Source organism: Typopeltis vanoorti, chromosome 4, assembly GCF_054136105.1.
Source record: "Typopeltis vanoorti isolate ZY-2024b chromosome 4, IOZ_Tvanoo_1.0, whole genome shotgun sequence".
Lineage (NCBI taxonomy): Eukaryota > Metazoa > Arthropoda > Arachnida > Uropygi > Thelyphonidae > Typopeltis > Typopeltis vanoorti.
The window spans coordinates 69,014,192-69,037,467 of record NC_143552.1 but is presented as its reverse complement, the minus strand read 5'-3'; the positions used below and the strand labels follow the sequence as shown (position 1 = coordinate 69,037,467).

The 23,276-nt window shown below is 38.0% G+C and overlaps 1 protein-coding gene across 1 annotated transcript in view; it reads left to right on the top strand.

The window, feature by feature from the left end:
• The first annotated feature begins 13,195 nt into the window (after window positions 1-13,195).
• The window catches only part of LOC150107390 (uncharacterized), a 339,311-nt gene continuing 329,230 nt past the window's right edge, over window positions 13,196-23,276 (top strand). The window contains exon 1 of the mRNA XM_090391829.1: window positions 13,196-13,367. Within this exon, the coding sequence (XP_090247955.1) occupies window positions 13,196-13,367 (172 nt within the window). The remainder of the gene's footprint in view (window positions 13,368-23,276) is intronic.

The following is a 23,276-nucleotide window of genomic DNA, read 5'->3' as shown; positions in this document are numbered from 1 at the left end:
TATTTTGGATTATGATGCTTTGGTTTAGGATGGCTTATAAGAGATCTAATTTTTTGGAGAATGGTGAATAACGTCCTGATGTACTTTTGAAGGACTTTTGCCAACTTTTGGGAGACCGAGCTGATGTATGGGATTGAGATGTTACCTTTAAACTGGATAGTTTCTGTATTGTGGTGCCTAGGAGGATCTATAAGAAATTTCTTAATTGTTCTTTTATGATATCAATTTTGTTCAAAAATATATGAGAGGTGATTAATTTCGTTTTGAAGCTCATCTGGATCGTTTAAAATAGAGCGAGCTCTGTGTCCTAAAGTGGAAATAGTTCCGAGTTTCTGTGGTGGAAAATGATGAGAAAGACTGTGTAGATATCTATTAGTATGCGTTGGTTTTCTGTACATAGAGATTCTAAATTTTCCAGAACAGCGTGAGAGTTTTATATCCAGGAGAGGAAAGGAGTTATCATGTTCTAGTTCTGCCGTGAATTTTATATTTGGATGCTGGTTATTTAGATGATGAAGAAAATTTGTGAGAGAGTTTTCACCATAACTCCATATAATAAAAACGTCATCAACATAACGTTTCCAAACTTTTGATTGAAATGAAGAGGAAGATATAGTTCTCGTTTCAAAGTCCTCTAGGAAAATATTCGCCAGAATTGGGGATAAAGGGTTCCCCATCGCCAAGCCCTGGTTCTGTTATTGATTTCGGAAGTAGCCAGATTGAACGCAATGCTTTAATAAACTAAACATTTTTTTTAGATAATTTATTCTTTAATAATATTAATACTTCTTCAGCTGGTACATTTGTGAATAATGAAATAATATCTAAACTGGCTATAATATCATCTTCGTTGATGGATAAATCTTTAATACTAGATACAAAATCTAAGGTGTTGTTGATGAACGATGAAGACTTATTGGAAAAAGACTTGAGTTATTTTGCAAGATATTTTGATAGTTTGTAGGTTGAAGAGTCAATACCCTCGACAATAGGTAGAAGAGGAGTGTTTTCCTTATGTATTCTTGGAACTCAATAGATACATGGTATAAGCGGATGAAGGGAGCGTAGAGAGAGAGAGATGTCACGAGGAAGTTCACTAGTATTTTGTAGTAAGTTGTTAGTACGGTTTTGTAGTTACCGAGTTGGATCATCCTGTAATATGGAATATGTGTCACTTTCAAGTAGTAGAAGCATCTTATTATGATATTCTTCAGTATCAAGGATGACTGTGGCATTACCTTTATCCGCCGGTAAAATTGTTATATTTCTGTTCTTTTTAGATTTCTAATAGCTTGTCGTTCCGCTGAAGAAATGTTATCTTGTGGAGGTTTTGCATTGTTAATGATAAAAATAGTTTCCATACGGAGAAGTTTAGCTAAATGAGTAGGCAGAAGTGAAGTAGCTTTTCCATTTTAGTAAGAAGAGATTGTTTTGGAATAAACCTTGGTGAAGAAATGAAATTAAGGCCTTTCCTAAGAATATCTTTTTTAGCATCTGTGAGAATATGGGAGGATTTGTTTATTACTACCTTGTGTGGATTAATGCGGTCTTTTGTAATATCAAATGCATTATGTACTCTCTTAGGATTTTCAAATTTCCTGATAAGAGTAATTTTATTATTGTTCTGTATCTGAGTTGCTATTGTTTCACTATTATAAATAAACTCATTAAAACTATCATTTTCCAGTAACTGTTCAAGTTTTTCAATTAAAGATCTTTTTTCGTTGAACAAATTATATATATATATATATATATATATAGAATGAAAAAACAACAAGGTTTAATATTAAGATACAACTAGTTTCGTTGAATGATTCAACATCTTCAGGTATCACAGGCAAAGAATTATTCAAAAAATGACAGAGACATGATAAAATTACATCAACAGATCTAGTAGTACATTTTAAAAACAGGAATGCGAGCGTGAGTTCTAAATTAAAGTTGACTACGTGCATGAGCTGCCACGAGTGCGCCAATACTGAACAGAGGCAATGTGTGCGTTAGAGAGATTGAAGCTAAGGCTGTTGTTAATATGGGATGAATCTACAGAGATTTCTCTAGATTCGATGATCTTTCTTTCGAGTTCATCTTAACATACGTGGATATTAGACGTTTTTGGCCAGTCTACGAATTGTTGGCAGCCTTCATCCGAGTTAATAGAGAAGAGAACGTGGCTAGAGAGAGCGCTGGCTCTAGTACTATTGTAGGAAATGTCTCTCTGGTGTTCTTCCATACACAAAAGGATGGATTTAGTTGTCTGGCCGTAATATGGTTTTCCACATTCACACAAAATCTTGTAGACTCCTGGATACTGGGTAGGGAGATGATTCAATTTAGGTTTACTTAGTATGGAGCGAGGTTTTGGAAACGAAGTGAAGCAAGTTCTAATGTTGAATTTCTTAAAAAATTTTGTTAGTTTTGGGGAGAGAGCTGACGTATGGCAATGAAATAAAAGCTTTTGTGGGAGAAGAATCTTCAGTAGCAGAAGAGAGAAAAAGAGAAAAGAGGAGAAAAAGAGAAAAGAGGAGAAAAAGAGGAAAGAGAAAAATTTATCAATCTGTTTAAGAGAGAAACTATTGTTGACAAAAGTCCTTTTAAGTAAATGGAGTTCAGTTTCAATTCCTGTTTCATCTGTAAGTCATGATCTGGCTCGATGTGCCAGGGTTGAAATAATACCAAATTTTTGCGGGGATAGTGATGGGAAGAAGCATGAAGGTATCTGTCTGTGTGAGTCGGTTTTCTAAAAATTGAGATTTTGATATTTTCAGCGCATCTCGTAAGTTTTAAGTCTAGAAAGGAGAGACAGTTGTTGGATTCCAGTTCGAAGGTAAAATTGATATTTTACTCTCTCACTGTGTAAATTCAGGATACTTCAAATTCGATAAAAAGATCTACAAACAAAACTAAGGATTGGCAACGGGCAGTCCGCTCTCTCCGATTCATATCTTAAGGATTTTGAAGAAAAGCTATTAATTCCTCTACTCTTAAACCAAAAATTTGGTATCGTTATATAGACGATATATTCCTCATCTGGGAACACGGTATCAACAATCTCAATTTGTTTCTAGACCACCTCAACAAATCTCAGGAAAATATGAAGTCATAGTTCGTCTGACAAGCAAGGTTACAAGAGACAATCTGATATATTATTATTATTATTATTATTATTATTATTATTATTATTATTATTATTATTATTATTATTATTATTATTATTATTATTATTACGGGCAACTATGTACATTTATATTTAAAAAAATCACTGTAATCTACATTTGTATTGAACAGAAAATGTAATAGTATACCTTATTGTATATAGGAAAATACTCTGTAAGATGATAAAAATAAAATATCACATATCACATTAACTGCTAGGAGTCCTTAGACTCATTGAGGGAGGCCCTAAATATCATATCAAGAACAACTATTTGGCATCCACACAGTAACTATCATGCTTTGCTTTGAACTCACTCACAGTCATGGCACCCATAACAAACTCTGGCAGCTTATTCCAATCATTCACCACTCTCCAAGCAAAAAACCTAGTTCTAACACCCTTGCTAACTACACTCTTGCTCAGTTTCCATGGATTTCCCCTAGTTGTCCCATCACCAGACCTGTTCTGAAAAATTTCCTCTGAATTAATCTTGTAAAAACACTTCAGTAATTTGAATGTCTCAATGATATTACCCATCCTGCCTATCAACCAATTTCTGTAACCCACAGATCTTCAACCTGTTCTCGTAAGGTTCATTCCATAGACTAGTTATCATCTTGGTCACTCGCCACTGGATCCTCTCTACCTCCTCCTCATCAAGAAGAAACCCAGTGGCCCAGATCTGGGCACAGTAGTCTCAAGATGGGGGTCTTATTAAGGCATGAAAAAGAGGAACAATAACTTGCTTATCTCTGCTTGTCAAAGTATTCTTCAGTAACTGAGTGATCTGATGAGCTGATTTAGCCACTTTTGCTATGTGCCCCCTCAACTTCAACTCCTTATCTATCAACAAACCCAAATCTCCGGCTTCGTCAATCTCCTGGAGTACAGTTCCATCAATCTGATATATTGCTGCTAATTTTTTCACCCCAAAATGCATAATCTTACTTTGCTGCATTAAACTGACATCCATTCTCATTAGCTCAGACTCCCAATCTATCCAAATCATCCTGCAAAATTTTGACATCAGGTGCATTCACTATTACTCTACCCAACTTTGCATCATCAGCAAATAAATGAACAGTTCCTCTCAGATCCTTTCCTATATCATTAATGAAGAAATTAAATAGCAGGTCTAAGAACAGAACCCTGCTGCAAACCACTAGTAACAGGCCTTCTTTTGGACTCCATTCCTGAATAAACTACTCTCTGATATCTCTCCATCAACCACCCTCCTATCCATCTCATTGAGAGATGATCTCACCAATCCTATATCCATCCCCATATGCTGCAGTTTACTGATTAGAATTCCATGTGGTATCCTGTCAAAGTCCTTAGCAAAGTCCAACAATATCACTGTAAATCCATTACCTTATCCAGTTTAGCCATCACTGTATTATAAAACGTGAGCAAGTTACTGAGGCATGATCTACCCTTCACAAAACCATGCTGTCCTCCATACATTATCCCATTTTCATCTATTCATTCCTGTATTTTGTTCTTGACTAATATCTCCAAAACCTTGACAACGATTCCCGATACGCTGATCGGTCGGTAATTTGAAACAGCAGTCTTGTAACCTCCTTTATGCAATGGAACTGTTTTCCCCTCTTTGCACCCCCTCGGGACTAACCCACAGCTGAGACTAGACTTAAATTAAACAATATGGTCAAGGGAACTGACAATTGCTTTGCCGCTTCACGCAAGACTATAGCTGAGAACTCAACCAAGAAACTCATATGATAACTCTTGCTGATGCCAATGCACTAGCAAAAGCTAAACTAATTCCATTGAAATCAGTGATACAACATCAAATTCCCGAGATCAATGCTGACAGAAGGACCTCCACCACGATAGCAAGACTACGAACAGGACATTATAGAGGAACGAAGATCAATACAGATGATACGAGAACATATAGAAACTGCAACGACTGCCCCAATACTGAACTGACACCACTCACATCTTTACCTGTCCAGCAATTACAGCAGCCTTGCAAGAAATAGATCCTAAGCCTGAACAACAGCTCTATACAAACAAAATCACAGACATAACCAAAGCAGTACAAAGAGCACACGGAAACATCTAAGACTCTTCAAAGGACAAGACAACAACAACAACAACCATCCAATCCCACAGATGTATTTACATTAAGGTTCAGTAATATACTATTCACCTCGATTTCATTCACTTCAATTCCTGTATCAGCCATTCGTTCTCTCATTCCTGAAATATCACAGCCTCGATGATATACTCTTGCAAAGTGCTCGCTTAGTAATCATACTATTTCAGCTGATTCAGTTACTTCCCTACCATCAGCATTCCTTAAAATCATTTTGTCGTATACATTTTTTCTTTTACTTGAAGCATATCGAAAGAACTGTTTGGGATTCACTTTAGCTTGCATTGCTAATTTCCTTTCATAATCTGCTTTTGCTTTTCTTACCACTAGTTACCCTTATGGCCTGCACTTTGTACCGTTCGTGTGTGCCTGTAGGTCACCTTTCTCCTTAAATGTCATCTACAATTGTTTCTTTTTTTGCAACTCAAGCTTAATGATGTTATTCATCCATTTAACTCCCACTTGATTTACTCTCCGGACTCTAGGTATGCAGTCAGCCATTACCTTTTTGAAATGCTCCTTTAGCACTTCCTATTCACTATCAACATCCAGCCCTTGCAGTTTAACATGCTATGGCAATCAAAGCAATCTCCTAAACTTGTCATACTTACCAGCCCTGTAATTCTACAGGTACCCTGTCTAAATTTAAATTAATTTATAATAGAGGAAGATAAATCAGAAATTATAGTACATGTGAAAATAATATTAAAAGAAGGATAGTCATGGGATAAAAGCTATGCTAAACCTGACAAAAACTATGAAAGATAAAGATGTGCAGGACTGTACTTATACACATACGCATGAGGGATTAGCTGGGGCCTCCGAAAAATTAGGGCCAATTTAAGGGCCAGAAACTACGAGAAAGGTGCACCAGAGCACTCTAACGCCTCGTTCCCCGCCCGCCTGTAAAAGTGTAAATACTGCCCTGGAGACGTGAGTAAGGACACTAAAGTTAGAATTGTGTAGCTCAGTGGAAATAATGTTTACATTCCTTAGCGCTAAACCACCCGAAGAAAGACTGTGACGAGTTTGATGCCGACTAGAGGAACTTTTTCCAAGCCTTTTTTCTACCGGTTCCCGAGATAGTCGACTCTGCCATGGGAAAGTGTGTTTTTCGTCCCGTATACTTAAGAAAATCGACAGTAGAACCTACTATTTTCAGAGATTAAAAATATTGTATTAAGCTTAGATACAACGAGATGGCGACACGTTAGCCATCTCTTCTCTGCGTGCCGCTTAATTGATGACAGCTAGTAGCCAATCAAAGATAGCTGGCCCAAGGGAGATTGAATTGCCCAGTCAGTCTCCAAAAGTTAGATAGGACTAAAACGGCCTCTCCTCCTCCCTGTACGAGAATAAAAGGCTTTAGCTGATATTTTTTATTTTATGGTATTTTCGGTAGTGATGTATGGATGTGAAGTCTGGATTATTAAGAAGGACAGAAAGTGAGTTGAGTAATTTGAAATATGACTGTGGAGAAGACTATTAAAAATTCAATTGACTGCAAGAATGGCCATTAAAAGTGTTTTAGAAAGTATAAAGACAGAATGCTCCTTGGAGGCAATGTTTGCTAAACAGAAACGGATGTATTTTGACATGTTGTGCGAGTTGATGAATCATTGGAAAAGGCAGTTATGTTGGAAGATTGAGAGAATGAGAAGAAGAGGAAGGTTACAAAAGAGCTGAGTGAACAACATAAAAGAACTTACAATTGCTGAAAGAAAGGACAAGAGGCCAAGTGAGATGGAGCCTTTGTTCACAAGATCATCAAGATTCAAAAAAAACAACTGGATGGCACATAATAACAAAGGGATATATAGTGAAGTACAAAAAAAAAATGATTGATCAACTGAAGCGCCAGCTTCGAACAGTGTCATGGCTTGAGAAACTGTCAGGGAAACGTGTTATCACTCAGCATGGTCAGTGGATGTTTGAAGAAAGCAGTATAAGACCAAAAGTATAGGTACAATTTTAGTGACGTTCCAAAACTAAATATGGGAATAGACAACAGAATTGGTAAAGCTGGTATGGTAGGAAGCCCAATGTATAAATTTATATGGAATGAGAGAAATTAGTCAAAATACTAGACTAGCTGCATACAGATGGCCTGGTTAGTTAGCATATCCGCTCTCCAGCCAAAAGTCTGTAGGTTCGAATCCTGCCATGGCATGAATGTTTGTGATTGTCTTTCTCCTTCATACACTTATTCATACAAATGTATAAACACTCTTCCAAGATGAATTGGGTCACCATGGGAGAAGTAGACCCCAAAACCTTCAGTAATAGAAGAGGTCTTTACCCAACAGTGGGGAATATACAGGCTTATAAAAAAAGCTGCATACAAGAAGTGTTTAAATTAATTTCAATTTATGGATCAGAGCTGGATTAGAAATAAATGGAACTTGTTCAATTTTTATTAAAAATATAAGGTTGACATTCCTTTATTTTCTAACCAAGTGAAGAAAGTTTTCAAACTTTAATGCACCCTCTTCCTTGCTTCAATTGCCATGGAATTCTCAGGGATTATGTTCCAAATTTGGTTTGAAATTGTTGAACTATGTAACCTTTTGTTTACTATTGGTACAGTAATTGGATACACAGTAATATACAGTAATTAGATTTGAATTTGCTGATGGTTGTTTTAGATTCATTGTGTGCTTCAGTATAGAGTATGACGCTGTGGGTTCTTGCTACAAGCAATTTGCATTATTTTAGTTTTTTCTCTCCCCTTCAACTGCTTTTATACAGCTTCTGTTGAACAAGAACTTGGAAAGTGGACCAGAATGTTTTAGATTCATTGTGTGCTTCAGTATAGAGTATGACGCTGTGGGTTCTTGCTACAAGCAATTTGCATTATTTTAGTTTTTTCTCTCCCCTTCAACTGCTTTTATACAGCTTCTGTTGAACAAGAACTTGGAAAGTGGACCAGAATTTGGGGAAAAATTGGGTGACGAAGGCCTTCCTGCCAGAAAGGATAATTTATAAATCTCGCTCAGTGTGGGTACCCGATCAGAAAACGAAACAACATTTCAGAAATCATCCCACTTGATTCCTTTGTAGTGCTAAAAAACATGAGATTGGGTGTGGTTGGCAAATTTGATTAAGCATATTGAGAAAGTGAAGAGGTTTATTAGAAATTCGAATAGGTAGATGTAAGATTTGTTTTACGTCATTCATTATAGAAAAAACTTCCCCATCACGTCCAGCTTGATTGGTAATGTTGCAAAATGGGGTTCAGTTGGATTTGAGGATTTCAAAGTCACCCAGGAAGATTAATTCACCATTTTGGATAGCTAGATTTCAAATTTCGCGCTTCATGGGTAGGGAGGTGAAGATGTAAGAGTGCTTTACGTAGTTTGGAGAGCACTAAACGCTGTATAGGATAGCATGAATCTTTATGATGGCTTTACAACTGAAGTTAAGTTGGCCAGCCTCATATAGTGTAGAAAGGAGTTTCTCTCCCAGAAACTAGAGGTACCATCCGCCATTGAAAGAAGCATGAGAATACACGCACTTAAACAGTCATAGTTTATTAAACTTCATGCTTTATTTGCTTATCTGCTTCTCTTAAGTTAACCCTAGTCAATCATTTAGACTATAGGTGGCCAGCAACAGGCCCGTAACGTGATTTTGTGCGGCGCGCGGCAGGATAAAAACTATATTAAATTATATGTATTATTAATTTAGCTATTGGTTTCGACTGCAGATTTTCTGATTGATATACTAGTTATAGTTATTTCTGATGACGGAAAAAATTTATATTCTCAACAGGGAATCAAAATAGCTTTAAAAGATTACTCAATTTATAAAAGCTACTGCTTCTCTGTGCGAATTGTAGTAGTGGGAGTTATTTTTTTAGCATATGGCTCACACATGAAAAGTTACATTACATTAATCCTTAATATATATGAACATAGTAATAGACATATGTACAATAAGAAGACATAATACAGTCATAAAAGAGACACTCAAGAATCAAGAATAGGCTACAACTGAATGTCTAGGTTGATTATCCAGTCGACTGCACTTGATGTAACATGGATGAAGTCTGACAGGTTTCCACTGTATGCACTAGGACACATTCTGCTATAATATGATTAATTGTCTGGCAGGGTGATCCACAGTCGCACCTGGGTGAGGAAATCATGCTCCATTTGTAAAGGTGGTCTGCACATCTGCCATGGTTGGTGCGGATTCGGTTAAGGGCAGACCAAGTTTTCCGAGGGAGGTCAAAACCCGAAGGTATCTGTGTTGGATCCACTAATTCATGAAAGATCCCTGTTGAAGTGTTACACCAGGACTCTTTCCACTTCTTCATGTTGAAGCTTGTCTCTGCAAGATTTTTTACTGTTAAGACTGGAGGGTGCCTTGACTTTAGCCTGTTTATATTCTAGGGGGTGGGATGTCTTCATGGATTGGAAGATTTTGGATTTCCATGATTTTGCTGTATTCATGTAGAAGAAAGTTGGATCTGCGGATGTGTGGAGGCGGGATGTTGCTTAGCACTGGGAGCCAGTAGGTTGGGGTTGATTTTACAGTTCCAGAAATAAGGCGCATAGTGGTGTTAAGCTGGGCATCAACCAAATACGCCCATGTGTATTTGGTTGAGTAAACTGTAGAGTAAACGAGGCCAAGAGCTGCGCAGCGAAGCGTTGTTGCTGAGGCACACCAAGTTGTTCCACATAGTTTTTGCAGTATATTGTTTCTTGTTTTTAGCTTGGATGCTTTGTTAATGAGATATGGTTTATTTAGTGTTCTATCTAGAGTGACGCCCAGATATTTCTGGAATCTGTTGTAGTGTAGCAGTTTGTGATTGAAATAGACCATGAGTTCTTTGTTAGCCTGGTTATTGTTCAGGTGGAAGCATGAAACTTGTGGTTTGTTAGGATTCGGGCGTAATCTCCATTTGCTGAAGTATTCATCTAGGACTGCAAGGTCGTTTGTTAGTGTATCTTCCATTGTAGTAAAATTGGTGTGTCTGGTGGCTAGAGCAATGTCATCAGCATAGCAAAACTTCTTAGAGGCTGTATGAGGCATATCTGCGATGTATAAGTTAAAAAGGAGGGGAGCCAGAACTGACCCTTGTGGTAATCCATTATCTAGTGTTCTTTGTCCATACACACTTGGAACAGGCGGTTGCCTAGCATGTTATCGATTAGTTTTGCTATTGTTTTGCATGGGAGCAACTCTGGAGCAACTTGCAGACTGCGCCATGCCTCCAGACTGTGTCTAGTAGTGGGGGTGGTAGATTTCTTTGCGCTCCAGAGTAACGCATCATTGAAAGTCACTTGCTCTGCTGGTTACAAAAATATGTAATTAAATTGAATTCAACAACTTATATTTAAATCAATCAAGTATTTTATATTGTTCTCCCAGTAGTAAAATGATTTAACAAAAGTAATTCAACACATATAACTATTGCCTTAAAAAAATGCAGAGTTTATTTTTAATTATGTTCTGTCTAAAAGTGTGCGTCCTGTGACGCTACCACTCATCATATATTGGCCCTCGTATAGAATAAAGTTGGCCACGCCTGATTTAGACTTTACTTTTTATTCAGAGGATGCTATTTCTTACTTTTCCAAGTACAACTACATGCTGTGTGTGGAACTCTGCATTAGAGCACAGGATACTAATCGATAGATGTAGAAGTTTTATTGATTATTCTGGCTGGTTAGAAATTCGGCAGTGACAACTGAGGCTGATCTCTTATTTCTGTTGTGAAATTGCAGCAGTGAGTTTGATGGGGGATAAAAATCAAATTTTCCGAGAAATTTAGAACTTTGAAGAACCAAACTTAGAAGTCTCAGAAAAACATATGAACTATTATTAATAATAATATTATTATTATTACGTGACACCTCCAGGGAGTCCAAAGACTCATTGAGGGAGGACACCTATTCTCTGTCTCTATCACTCAATCCACCAACAACGAACTGCAACTACCATCATGATATACACCACCGCCATCTATCGCCCAACACTACCACTATTAAATAAGAATTATTTTTTATAATAATAATAATAATAATAATAATAATAATAATAATAATAATAATAATAATAATAATAATAATAATAATAATAATAATTATTATTATTATTATTATTAATGCTACCTGTGTAGTTCTGTAGAAAACGGGGTTCCATAGGGCTAAGCCACTCGAAGGAAGATAGTTCTATTCTAGTTGCTAAGTAGAACTTTTCTGTCTTTCTTCGACTGGTTCCCAAGTCACTCGATCTCTGGAACGGCCAAGTAGGGTTTTTTCTTCTGTTAAACTTTATTATTATTATTATTATTATTATTATTATTATTATTATTATTATTATTATTATTATTATTACGTGGCACTCTAAGCAGGGCCGACCATCTCGGGGGGTGCAATGGGTACAATACACCCGGGCCCCCACGATCGAGTGGGCACAGTCGGTACACATTTGCGGAAACGTATTATATTTCGAATGTGTTTTTTTTTTGTTTGTTTTTTGTTTTGTTTTGTTTTCCTGTGCCAAAATCATTTGCAGGTAAGAGGTTTTACAATATGTTTATTTTAAATCCTTTAATTTTTACCTTTGAAAAATATTTTAGGACCCCAAAAGGTTTCTTGCACCCTCCTTTATAGAGAAGGCCGGTCCTGACTCTAGGGAGTCCAAGGACTCATCGGGGGAGGACACTCCACTCCACCACTATTAACTCTCCTACTACGACACTACTGCTATCACCGCCATCAGCAGTATTTTTTGTCTGTAAATTGCTTGTGTTCTGAAGGCCGATTTGTCTGTAAATTGCTTGTGTTCTGAAGGCCGATTTGTCTGTACGCCGGATATAAAACCTGAGTTTCCGGGAGATAAATTCCCTGCTACCGGCGCGAGATGGCTGCAGTTTTCTGCTTTACTTAATAATAATAATAATAATAATAATAATAATAATAATAATAATAATTTCTGAAAAGGTTTGATTTTTTTTTTTTTTTTTTTTTTTTTTTTTGATAGCTTCGGTTGGCTATCCTCTAATGATAGTTTGGACTGGTCGCCTAAAGTCATCACAAGTTAGTCCGAGCTAAAGGAGTACCGCTTACCCTATCTGGAGAATAAAGGCGTTGGAGGATTTATTTATTTTTATTATTAGTTTAGTTCAGAGAAACATCCAATATTTTCTTGGAAAAGAAATTCTTATTTATTTCAAGAATTTCTTATTTAACCCAGTTCTTAAATACTGTAAAAGTGTATCTGAATCCTCTTAAACGTCATCTAGGCAGCAACTGTCTTAACATTTTCAAGCAGTGCAGAAGTTTGATAAATAAGCCGTTCACTGCAAATGTAGTGGAAAGAGGATAAGAAATTTATGACCGGTAGTGCAACATTCTTGGGATCAACAACGTAACACCGGAGCTGGAAACCGACCACTTTTCTGCTACATGCGGACTCAACTGACGTCTTTGCACTGGTATTTTTAAAATAAATAAACAAATAATAATAATAAAACATTCCTGCTGAGAAGTTTTAATTCTCTATCTACTCACACCTCTCTAAAATTCACCCGGTCCGTCATTTCTCAGACTGAGCTAGAATCAATATTGTTTGCATAATTACAAAGTTGCGTTTTTGTACACGCACATATACGCATAGGGAAGAGAGAGATTTCTTTAACTTCCGAGTTATTCTATATTCGCAGATCCATTCAAAATTTCTGCTTTGAAGAAAACATATCATATACTACTTGCACCCATTTGTTAATAAATGGAATCTTCCACTGTAAATCCAATCGCTTGCAAGAGAACTTGATGCAGGTGTTACCGCGCTAGGATAGTTGCACTCTACTCTACTACTATTCATTCGATATATGGAAGAACTGCGTGAATGGGTAACGTAGTTTGTGTTATAGAGTAGTGAATGTGGTGATGTAGAAGCTGAAGATGAGTGGAGGTGTGTGGTTTGTGGTATGTATTCCCACAGAGAGCTGCGAAAGGCAACAATTAAGCAATCTTAAGAAAAATGCTAAGAACGGATCGTTTAAAGAAGAGCGCGATGAAACATCTGCAGGGAGCATATCATCCAGCACAGAAACATTTTCCACAGCGCAGTCAGGTAGTAGTAGTATTTTTTTAACCTGATGATGTGAGAATTACGAGAAAGCAAACAATAATAAAATTTGTTGTGGCTTCTTTGAATCCTATCGAACGTGTATATTTAAAGATAAGTGTTTTTTTTTTTTTTTTTTTTTTTTTGCATTTTGTACATTAAAATTGCAAATGCGTATACAGTGACTTATTTGTGTGTATGTTTGTATACATATATGATAAATACCTCGGCGGATGTCAACAATCTTAAGTGAGCGTGACTGCAAAGCTATGCATGCACGTGTTATAGAAATCGCTGAGTTACTCAAAAGGAGTGTTGGATCCATATCATTTCAAAGGAGAGGAAGCGGGGAGGAACTGCTTTTTAATGTGGTACTTTTTTTTTAATGTAATGGTTGATATGATTTCTGGAACTACCATAAAAATAAATCCTCTGTAGTTATATTTTTTGAGAAATTATATGACTTGTTAATATTAATCACATTGGGATGACAAGATTTTTACGCAAAACAATTGTACTAGTCATCAGAGAACTCATACTCACTAATGATTAACAGACGTGAATACGTTTCCTCCACTCTTCAGGGAGTCTTGGAACTCTATGGGAAGGTGCCATGTAATAATAATAAATTTGATGCCCTGTTGTTACTTATTTGCTGTATGCAGTTTATATTTTTAGTGATTGATGTTACTGATATATTCATGCATATTCCTGAACTACTACTGTTTTTTCCTGCAGTGAGGAGAGAGAGAGAAAGAAAAAAAGAAAGAAAACGGAATTAGACATGTTGTTATTTTGCTGTTATGTTGAAAGGAATTTTATCTGTTGAAATTGGCTGGAAGTCAACAATGGCTATTGTTGATATATCAATATCAAAATACAATATCAAATAGCAGTCTCGGAGTTGGAGGGATAAATCAGGTGGAAGTTAAAGGAATAGTTGCATAATTAAGCAGGAGTAGCATAAAAAGAAAATGTTATTATGGAAGGAACATATAAGGAAATCTAATAATCAAACTCACTCTTTGAGTTTATCACAGACAAGAAGTAGAGCATAGGCAAGAAAAATGATCAATGCTGGGAAAAGTAAAGTCAGATTATAAGAGAAACTTAGCTGAACAGCCAAAGAAAGTGGAAGAGAGTTCTTTTTCAGTGTGGTGAGCTTTAAAAAAAAATGATTATGAAGGAATAATTGAAGATTACACTATTAGGAAAGTAGTTGAATGTTTATTTTTAGCTATTTCTTTGAATGATTCACTCTGGTAAAGTGGTTACTCAGCCTTGTCCAAATTATCGTAGATTATCATTCATTCAAATAATAGTGACTGATAGAAACAGATGCAAGAATGTGAAAGGGATATTGCAAAATCTTGATGGAAGGGGTTGGCTTTAAACAACAGCAGAGCAAGTGCTCGTACTTGGAGCAGCATTTATATGGGCTGCATCCATTCTGTACGCAAGAAGAAAAAAATAAACTTAAAAAATAAAAATATGAGATTTTCAATATTGTAATTGTGATTACATTGAAATAAAAATCACAACATTAGCAGGAAAAGTTTTATTACATGAAATATAAGTTTTCTGTTTATATATATATATATTTATTTTTTATTATTATTATGTGACGCCTCCTAGAGTCCAAAGACTCATCAAGAGAGGGTATTTACTCTACAAATTTCTGTCTCCACCACTCATTCCACCAACAATTAGCATCATCTACATCAACACCATCTACAACACCATATATAAATTTTGAAGTAAAAAAAAAGCAAAAGGAGAAAGACCAAATTTTTTTTTTTTCCTTGGCAAAAAACTTAGAGCAGGTTCAGGATGAAGAATCAACATTGGACAGCAATCCTAGAGTTAGGAGGATAAATCAGGTGAAAGTTTAAATAAATGCATAGCATAATATTGCATAATACTGTATGTAATGATGATGTTATGGAAGGAATTTAAAAAGATATGATAAATACACTCTGAGAAATGCAAAGCATAGGCAGTTGGACACAACAGTAAGATTATTTTCCATTGCAGCATCAACCTCTGGTTGGCCAAATGGATATTTTCCACATTCTCCAGCAAACAAGCCATGCATTTGAATCCTGCACTGATGAATGTGAATTATTATTATTATTATTATGTGGCATTCCAGGAAGTCCAAAGCATAGGCAGAGTTTATGGGAATCTTAAGTTAGTAGATGAGGTCTCATTGCTTAGCATCTGAGGCCACTACTCAGCCTACTAGAGACCTGAAGTGGTTTGAAAAGTACCATTTTTGGTCTGGAGTAATGGAACCAGAAGATGTGACTTTAAGCCTACTGAAGTTACTAGGTTGTTTTCTCCCAAAGGAGTTGAAGAAAGGTTAGATAGTCCCATTACATAAAGAAGGCTGCAAGACTAATAACAAGTGATAGACTATTCAGAGTGTCAAGATTGGTGGTGGTTGTTAAGTATTGGAAAAGTTAATTAAACCAGAGTTTAGAAATGCAAAGCATAGGCAGTTGGAGGGAGTATGATACTTCTTTGAGAACAGCATGGCTTTGTGACTTACTATTTGCTCACTTTCGGCAATAATAACTGTTAACATCAGAACTCAATGGAGTCAATAGACTTATTACTATTATTACGGGCAACTCCAGGGAGTCATTAGACTCATCGAGGGAGGCCCCAAATCATATTCATCACAACTATTTGACATTCATACAGTATCTATCATACCTCGCCTTAAACTCATTCACTGTCACAGCATCCACCACAGACTCAGGGAGCGCATTCCACTCATTCACTACTCTAAAAGTAAAGAACCCAGCTCTAACACCTTTACTAACCACACTTTTTCCCAGTTTCCACGGATGTCCCCTAGTCCTCCCACAACCAGCCCTGTTCTCAAAAATATCTTCTGAATTAATTTTATAGAAACCCTTCAGTAATTTGAATGTCTCAATCATATCTCCCCTCCTCCGCCTATCAACCAATTTTTGCAACCCACAAATCCTCAACCTGTTCTCATACGGTTCATTCCACAGACCTGCTATCATCTTGGTCACTCGCCTCTGGATCCTCTCCACCTCTTCCCCATCAAGAAGAAACCTAGGTGACCAAATCTGAGCACAGTAGTCTAGATGGGGTCTTATCAAGGCTCGATAGAGAGGAACAATAACCTGCTTGTCTCTGCTTGTCAACGTATTCTTCAGCAACCAAGTGATTTGATGAGCTGTTTTGGTCACTTTTGCAATGTGTCCCCTAAATTTCAATTCCTTATCTACCAACACTCCTAAATCTCGTGCCTCATCAATTTCCTGGAGCAGGGTTCCACCAATGCAGTAAACTGCCGCCAATCTTTTCACCCCAAAATGCATAACCTTACATTTTGCCACATTAAACTGACATCCATTCTCCTTAGCCCAGACCTCCAATCTATCCAAATCATCCTGCAAAATTTTGACGTCATCTGCATTCACTATTGCCCTACCCAACTTCGCATCATCTGCAAACAAATGAACTGTTCCTCTCAGACCATTTCCTATATCATTTATGAACAAATTAAACAGCAGTGGTCCAAGAACAGATCCTTGTGGCACACCACTAGTCACAGGCCGTCTTGTGGACTCTACTCCCGAGTAAACCACTCTCTGATATCTCTCCGTCAACCACCCTCCTATCCATCTCACCAACCCTATGTCCATTCCCATATGCTGCAATTTACTGATTAGAATTCCATGTGGAATCCTCTCAAAGGCCTTGGCAAGGTCCAGTAGAATCACCGTAAACCCATTACCCTTATCCAGTTCAGCCGTCACTGTGTTATAATACGTGAGCAAGTTACTGAGGCATGACCTACCCTTCACAAAACCATGCTGTCCCCGATACAGTATCCCATTTTCTTCTATCCAATCTTGTATTTTCCTCTTGGCTATTTTCTCTAAGACCTTGACAATGATTCCTGATATGCTAATCGGTCGGTAATTTACAACAGCAGTCTTGGAACCACCTTTATGCAGTGGAACTATTTTCCCCTCTTTCCACCCGCTCGGGACTAACCCAGACTTATTCAGAAGGTCTACACTCTTGTGCAAAAAAAAGATCAAACCATGCCTTCAATCCATTCATAGTTTCTGCACTTACCACACCTTCAGGCAATGCATTCCACTTGCCAGCCACTCTCCATGCAAGGAGAGGAACTGCTTTTTCACTCTCTTGCTCACACACGCTCCTTATACAGCTTTCAGGGATGGCCTCTTGTTTTACCCTCATATCCCCGTATTTTGTGAAAAATCTTTTCCACTTCAATCTGGTAACAACTTTTCAGCAACTTATATGACTCTGTCATATCCTTCTTCTATTCATAAGGCTCTGCCAGTTGCATTCACTCAATCTGTTTTTGTATTCCATAGTCCTGAAACTGACTTAGTGAACCTCTTGCAGACCCTCTCTAATATATCTTTGTTTACCGTGAAATCCACGTAATGCAACTAAATCTGTGCACGGTAGTCAATATATGGCATGATCCATGCCTTACACAAGGGAACCATAATCTCTTTGCTTCTACATGTCAAGGTCATTGTCATCATTGCTGTAATCTGTTGTTGTTTTTACAGTTTTAGCAATGTGATGACTCCTAAACTTGAAATCTGCTCACCATCACTACCAGATCTCTTGCCTCCCTCTTCTACCTTCTTCAAAATTTCTCAGTTTCTATACTTTGCATCCCAACCTTGCTGACAGAATTTCAAGATCTTGCTAACTGAAGCTCCATTCACTTGCAAACTCATATATAGTCTACTGAAATCCTCCTGCAAGGATTTCTGCTCTGCTCCTCATAGTTCTTCCCAACTTTACATAATTAGTAAACATCTGTGTATATCTAGTTTAGCTTGTTCCAAGAGATTCCTGTGTACTCTGCTAGTGATCTTCCTATTTTTAGATATAACTTCCCCATACACAACCCACCTGATACTTATCTGACAGCCAATTATTATTATTACGTGACACCTCCAAGGAGTCCAAAGACTTATCAAGGGAGGGCACCTACTCTACAACTTTTCATCACCAGCAACTACACCAACTCCAGAATCTACAATCAACTGCAATTACCATCTACACCAATGCCTTCTACCAACTCCACCATTGGTATTTTCACTGACAGTTGCAAACATCCATGCCCATGGTGGGATTCAAACCCACAGCCTTTTGGCTGGAGAGCAGATATGCTGACCACTCAGCCAATCAGGCTGGCATTATCTATCAGACTCACTAGTTTCTTATCCAGTCCCATCTATTTCAATTTACTTATGTTTGTTTTGTGGCAATCTATTAAAGACCTTCGAAATATCCAAATATCCACTGTATATGCACGTCCTTTATCCAATGAATTTGTCACCTTGTATTGTAAATGCTGATTGCTCGAAATGACTTCTCACTAACAAACCTATGCTGACCATCCATCATGCAGAATCCTGCGAATTATCAACCTAGTTCTGAATCCTAGTCCTTGCTAATCTCTCTAACACCTTAAACAACTCCAGACACACTAATTGGCCAATAATTTAGGGAGAAGAGACTGACTGTAAGTGAGCAAGAGGTGTTTGGGGAGTTGAGTAAACTAGATGTAAATAAGGCTGTGGGACTTGATAATATATCACCACGTATTTTGAAGGAATGTCCAGGGAGTTGACACCTGCCTTGACATATTTTTTTAATATGAGTCTTGCACTTGGTCAAGTTCCTAAGGAGTGGAAGGAGGGCAAGATTGTGCCACTTCATAAAGGAAGTGATCGAACTCAAGCATCAAACTATAGGCCTATCTGTGTGTCAGGTGTTGTGGTTAAGTTGTTGGAGAAGCTTGTGAGAACTAGGATCCAGAGTTGGGTTGACAACAATGGTATTATCTTTGATGGACAGCATGGATTTGCTAAAGGAAGGTCATGTTTTAGTAATCTACTTACTTATTACAATAAAGTGACTGCTTCCTTGGACAGAGGAGAATGATACACAGTAATATACTTGGATTTCGCAAAGGCTTTTGATAGAGTACCTCATGATAGGTTGACAGTCAAACTAGAGCAGATGGGGGTTGGATATTAGATTAGTGCATTGGATTGGAGACTGGCTATCTGATAGGTATCAACAAGTTGTGTATGGGGGGTGCAATATCCAGGAAAAGGAAAGTCAGTAGTGGAGTGCCTTAGGGGTCTGTTTTAGGGCCATTACTGTTTAGCTTGTATATTCATGATATAGGTTAAGATTTGGATGGAGATATTCAGTTGTTTGCAGATGATGCAAAGTTGAGATGAACCATAAAGAGTAGTGAAGATGTTGTGGCCTTGCAAGAAGACTTGAATAAATTGAGTGATTGGACACGGAAATGGGGATGTGAGTTCAATGTTGCAGAATGTAAGGTTTCAAAATTTGGAAAACAAAGATGGGGTGCAGAATTTATGCTTGGTGAGAATATATTGTTGGAGATAGAGGAAATAAGAGATCTGGGGGGGGGTTCATAGTGGATAAGGATCTAAAACGGTGAATAGTCCGTTTTTTTTTACGTTTTTGAGTGCTAAATTGTTTCTCTGGAATACGAGTATACTATAGTGGTTGTTTTTTGAAGTTAGTGCTGTTGCGATATTGTGTATTTTGTTTACCGAGAGGACGGGGCGAATGCATAACGGTGGAAGACAAGACGAAGCTAAGTTTTCATTACTGTATTTAGTTTTATTTCATTTTATTTAATGTACTTAATGTTTTGTTTTGCTTGTAATTGTTTACTTATTTAGCGTTTATTTATTTTTGATTTTGAATAATTAACGATTACGCTAGTATTCCCTCGGCAGCAACGAATGATGGCGGATTCAGCTGCAGTTGCAAATGGCGTGTTACCAAGTCCTCTGCAATTTGGGCACTTTATTATAAACAATATAATAAGGGAGTTTGTGGCATGCAGTATTTGCGGTATGTATGTGTCTCGGGAATTGGATGTCTGGCTTGTGAGAGAGGATGAGGTGCGTGTGTGTTTAAAGTGCAGGCAGTGGGAGGAAATAAATGCAGCAGATATCTCAATAACCGACCTTGTTGCTCCAGGAACGGGAAATGAATACAGGAAGACGAGTAGTGTGATAGGAGAGAATGAAAAAAAAATGTGAATGAGAAAATAATAGTTAATAGTGTAGAAGGCATGAGTGACTGTGAAGGTTTAGATGGTTTTGTTTGGGAGAGTGAATTTCGATTTAGAGTGACTGACCTGCAGAGGGAGATAGAGGAGCTGAAAGAGGAGGTGAAATGTCTTGGGAGATGTATGATAAGTATGAAAGATGAGATTAGAAGAATGGAAGAGATAAATGCAAGGTAAATCAGAGTACGGGAGAGAGAGAGAGTTTTTGGAATGATAGGAGAGGAGAGAAATTTGTGAATGATAAAAGAGGAGAGAATGGAATTGGATATGGAAATGGAGAGAATCGAAACAGGAGAGAAAGGTATGGAAGTGCTAGAAGAAGAGAGAATGGAAACAGTAGGAGAGATAAAATGAGAGAGAGGTATAGGATTGCTAGAAGAGGAGCGAATGGAAAGAGTAGGAGAGACAGATTGAGAGAGAGGCAGGGGAGTGCTAAAGGAGGAGAGAATGGAAACAGTAGGAGAGACGGAATGAGAGAGAGGTATGGCAGTGCTAAAAGAGTCAAGAATGGAATGAGAGAGAGGTATGGGAGTGCTAGAAGAGGAGAAAATGGAAACAGTAGGAGAGACGGAATGAGAGAGAGGTATGGCAGTGCTAAAAGAGTCAAGAATGGAATGAGAGAGAGGTATGGGAGTGCTAGAAGAGGAGAAAATGGAAACAGTAGGAGAGATGGAATGAGAGAGAGGTATGGCAGTGCTAAAAGAGTCAAGAATGGAATGAGAGAGAGGTATGGGAGTGCTAGAAGAGGAGAAAATGGAAACAGTAGGAGAGACGGAATGAGAGAGAGGTATGGCAGTGCTAGAAGAGGAGAGAATGGAAATAGAGAGAGGTATGGGAGTGCTAGAAGAGGAGAAAATGAAAACAGTAGGAGAGAGGGAATGAGAGAGGTATGGGAATGAAAGAAGAGGAGAAAATGGAAACAATAGAAGAGAGGGAATGGTAAGAGGTATAATGTATGGGGACTCAATGATCCATGGTGTTCAAGATAGGATGCGTGAGGAGTGTTTGCCAGGAGGAACGATAGAAAGGGTGGCTTTGGCAGTTAAGAGAGGTGAAAGGGTGGATGAGATGATTGTGATGGTGGGAACAAATGACTTGAGTGTGGTGTAAATAGGGCAGCGAGATATATGAGATTCTTGCTTGTGGTGGTACGAAAGAAGACGCAGAGAGGAAAGATAGTATGTGTGTTGCCTAGGTATGATAATGATGAACTGAGCAGAAGAGCAGTAATATTGAATGACATAATAGCTAGAATGTGTGATAAGAGAGAACTGGAATATGTGGATGCTTGGAGTGCATTTGAGGACATAGAGGTAATGTATGCAAGAGACCACTTACATTTGAATGAGGAAGGACGTAGGCATCTGGAGAGATTGCTGTTCTGAAAAAGTCAGTGTGTCTCAGAGAGGTTGGTAGCAGGGGTGGCCTCTTGTGGGAATGGGTACTTGGGAGAAGGGGAGATGACATCAGGTAACACTGAGCCCAGTGGAGTCTAGAGGGGATAATGTATAGAAACAACGGCATTTATATGCTATATACTAATGCCAGGAGTATCCGGAATAAGGGAGAGGAATTGGTGGCACAGATAGCATCAGCCTGGCCAAAAATTATTAGGATCACTGAGACGTGGTAGACAGAAGAGGATATAATAACAGGAATAGAAGCCTCTGGGTACAGCATTTTTCGGCAGGATATGAAGGGAAAGTGTGGTGGTGGTGGAGTACTGTTTATGATAAGTGATGACCTATGTCCTCTAAGAGTGGAGACTTTGGAAGTCAGTGACACTAATGATTTTGAAAGCATATGGTGTGAAGTAGAAGTGGACAAGACAGGATATTTAGTGGGGTATTGCTACAGACCCAGGAGTACAGAAATTGGGGACCAGGAAATGTTTAGACAGTTGAGTTTGGCAAGTGCGAGAAGAATGATTGTTATGGGAGATTTTAACTAGTAGTATAAACTGGGGAGAGGAAGCTGCATGTAGCAATAAGGGAATGGAATTTCTAGAATTCTTTAGGGACAAATGTCTTAGGCAACATGTAATAGAGGGAACAAGAGGTTCAAGAGTTTTGGATTTGGTTATAGCATCAGAAGACTTGATAATAAATGAGATGACATCTCTCCCACCAGTTGGAGAGAGTGACCATATGGTTTTGACTTGGAAAATGAATAGACATGCAGGAGTCTCAAAGAGACGGGAACGTATGTGGAATTATAAGGCAAGTGATTATAATAGTCTAAGACATCAACTTGGGGAAGTTTCATGGAGGGAGAATGACTGTGGAAGAATGATATTGTGGGATAAAAATGGGAATAGAGTGACTGATGCAGAGGACATAGTAGAATTGTTCAATGACCACTTTATTGGAGTATTTCATCCTGGAGGAGTCAGTTTTAATGCTAGAGGGATAGGGCAGGTTCAAGGTTTAGAGGTACAGGAGGAGAGTGTGTTTCAAATACTGAGTACTCTGGATGTCAGTAAAGCTGTGGGACTGGATGGTATTTCGGCACGAGTTTTGAGAGAATGTGCTAGGGAACTGACAGTGCCTTTGACCTGGCTTTTCAGTGAAAGTCTGGTTGTGGGAAAGGTGGCCATGGAATGGAAGGAAGATAAGATAGTGCCATTGCATAAGGGTGGTTGCAGACTGGAAGTGTCTAATTATAGGCCAGTTTGTGTGTCATCAGTAGTTGTTAAGATCTTGGAGAAAGTAGTGAGGGACTGTATACAGCATTGGGCAGATGAGGGTGGT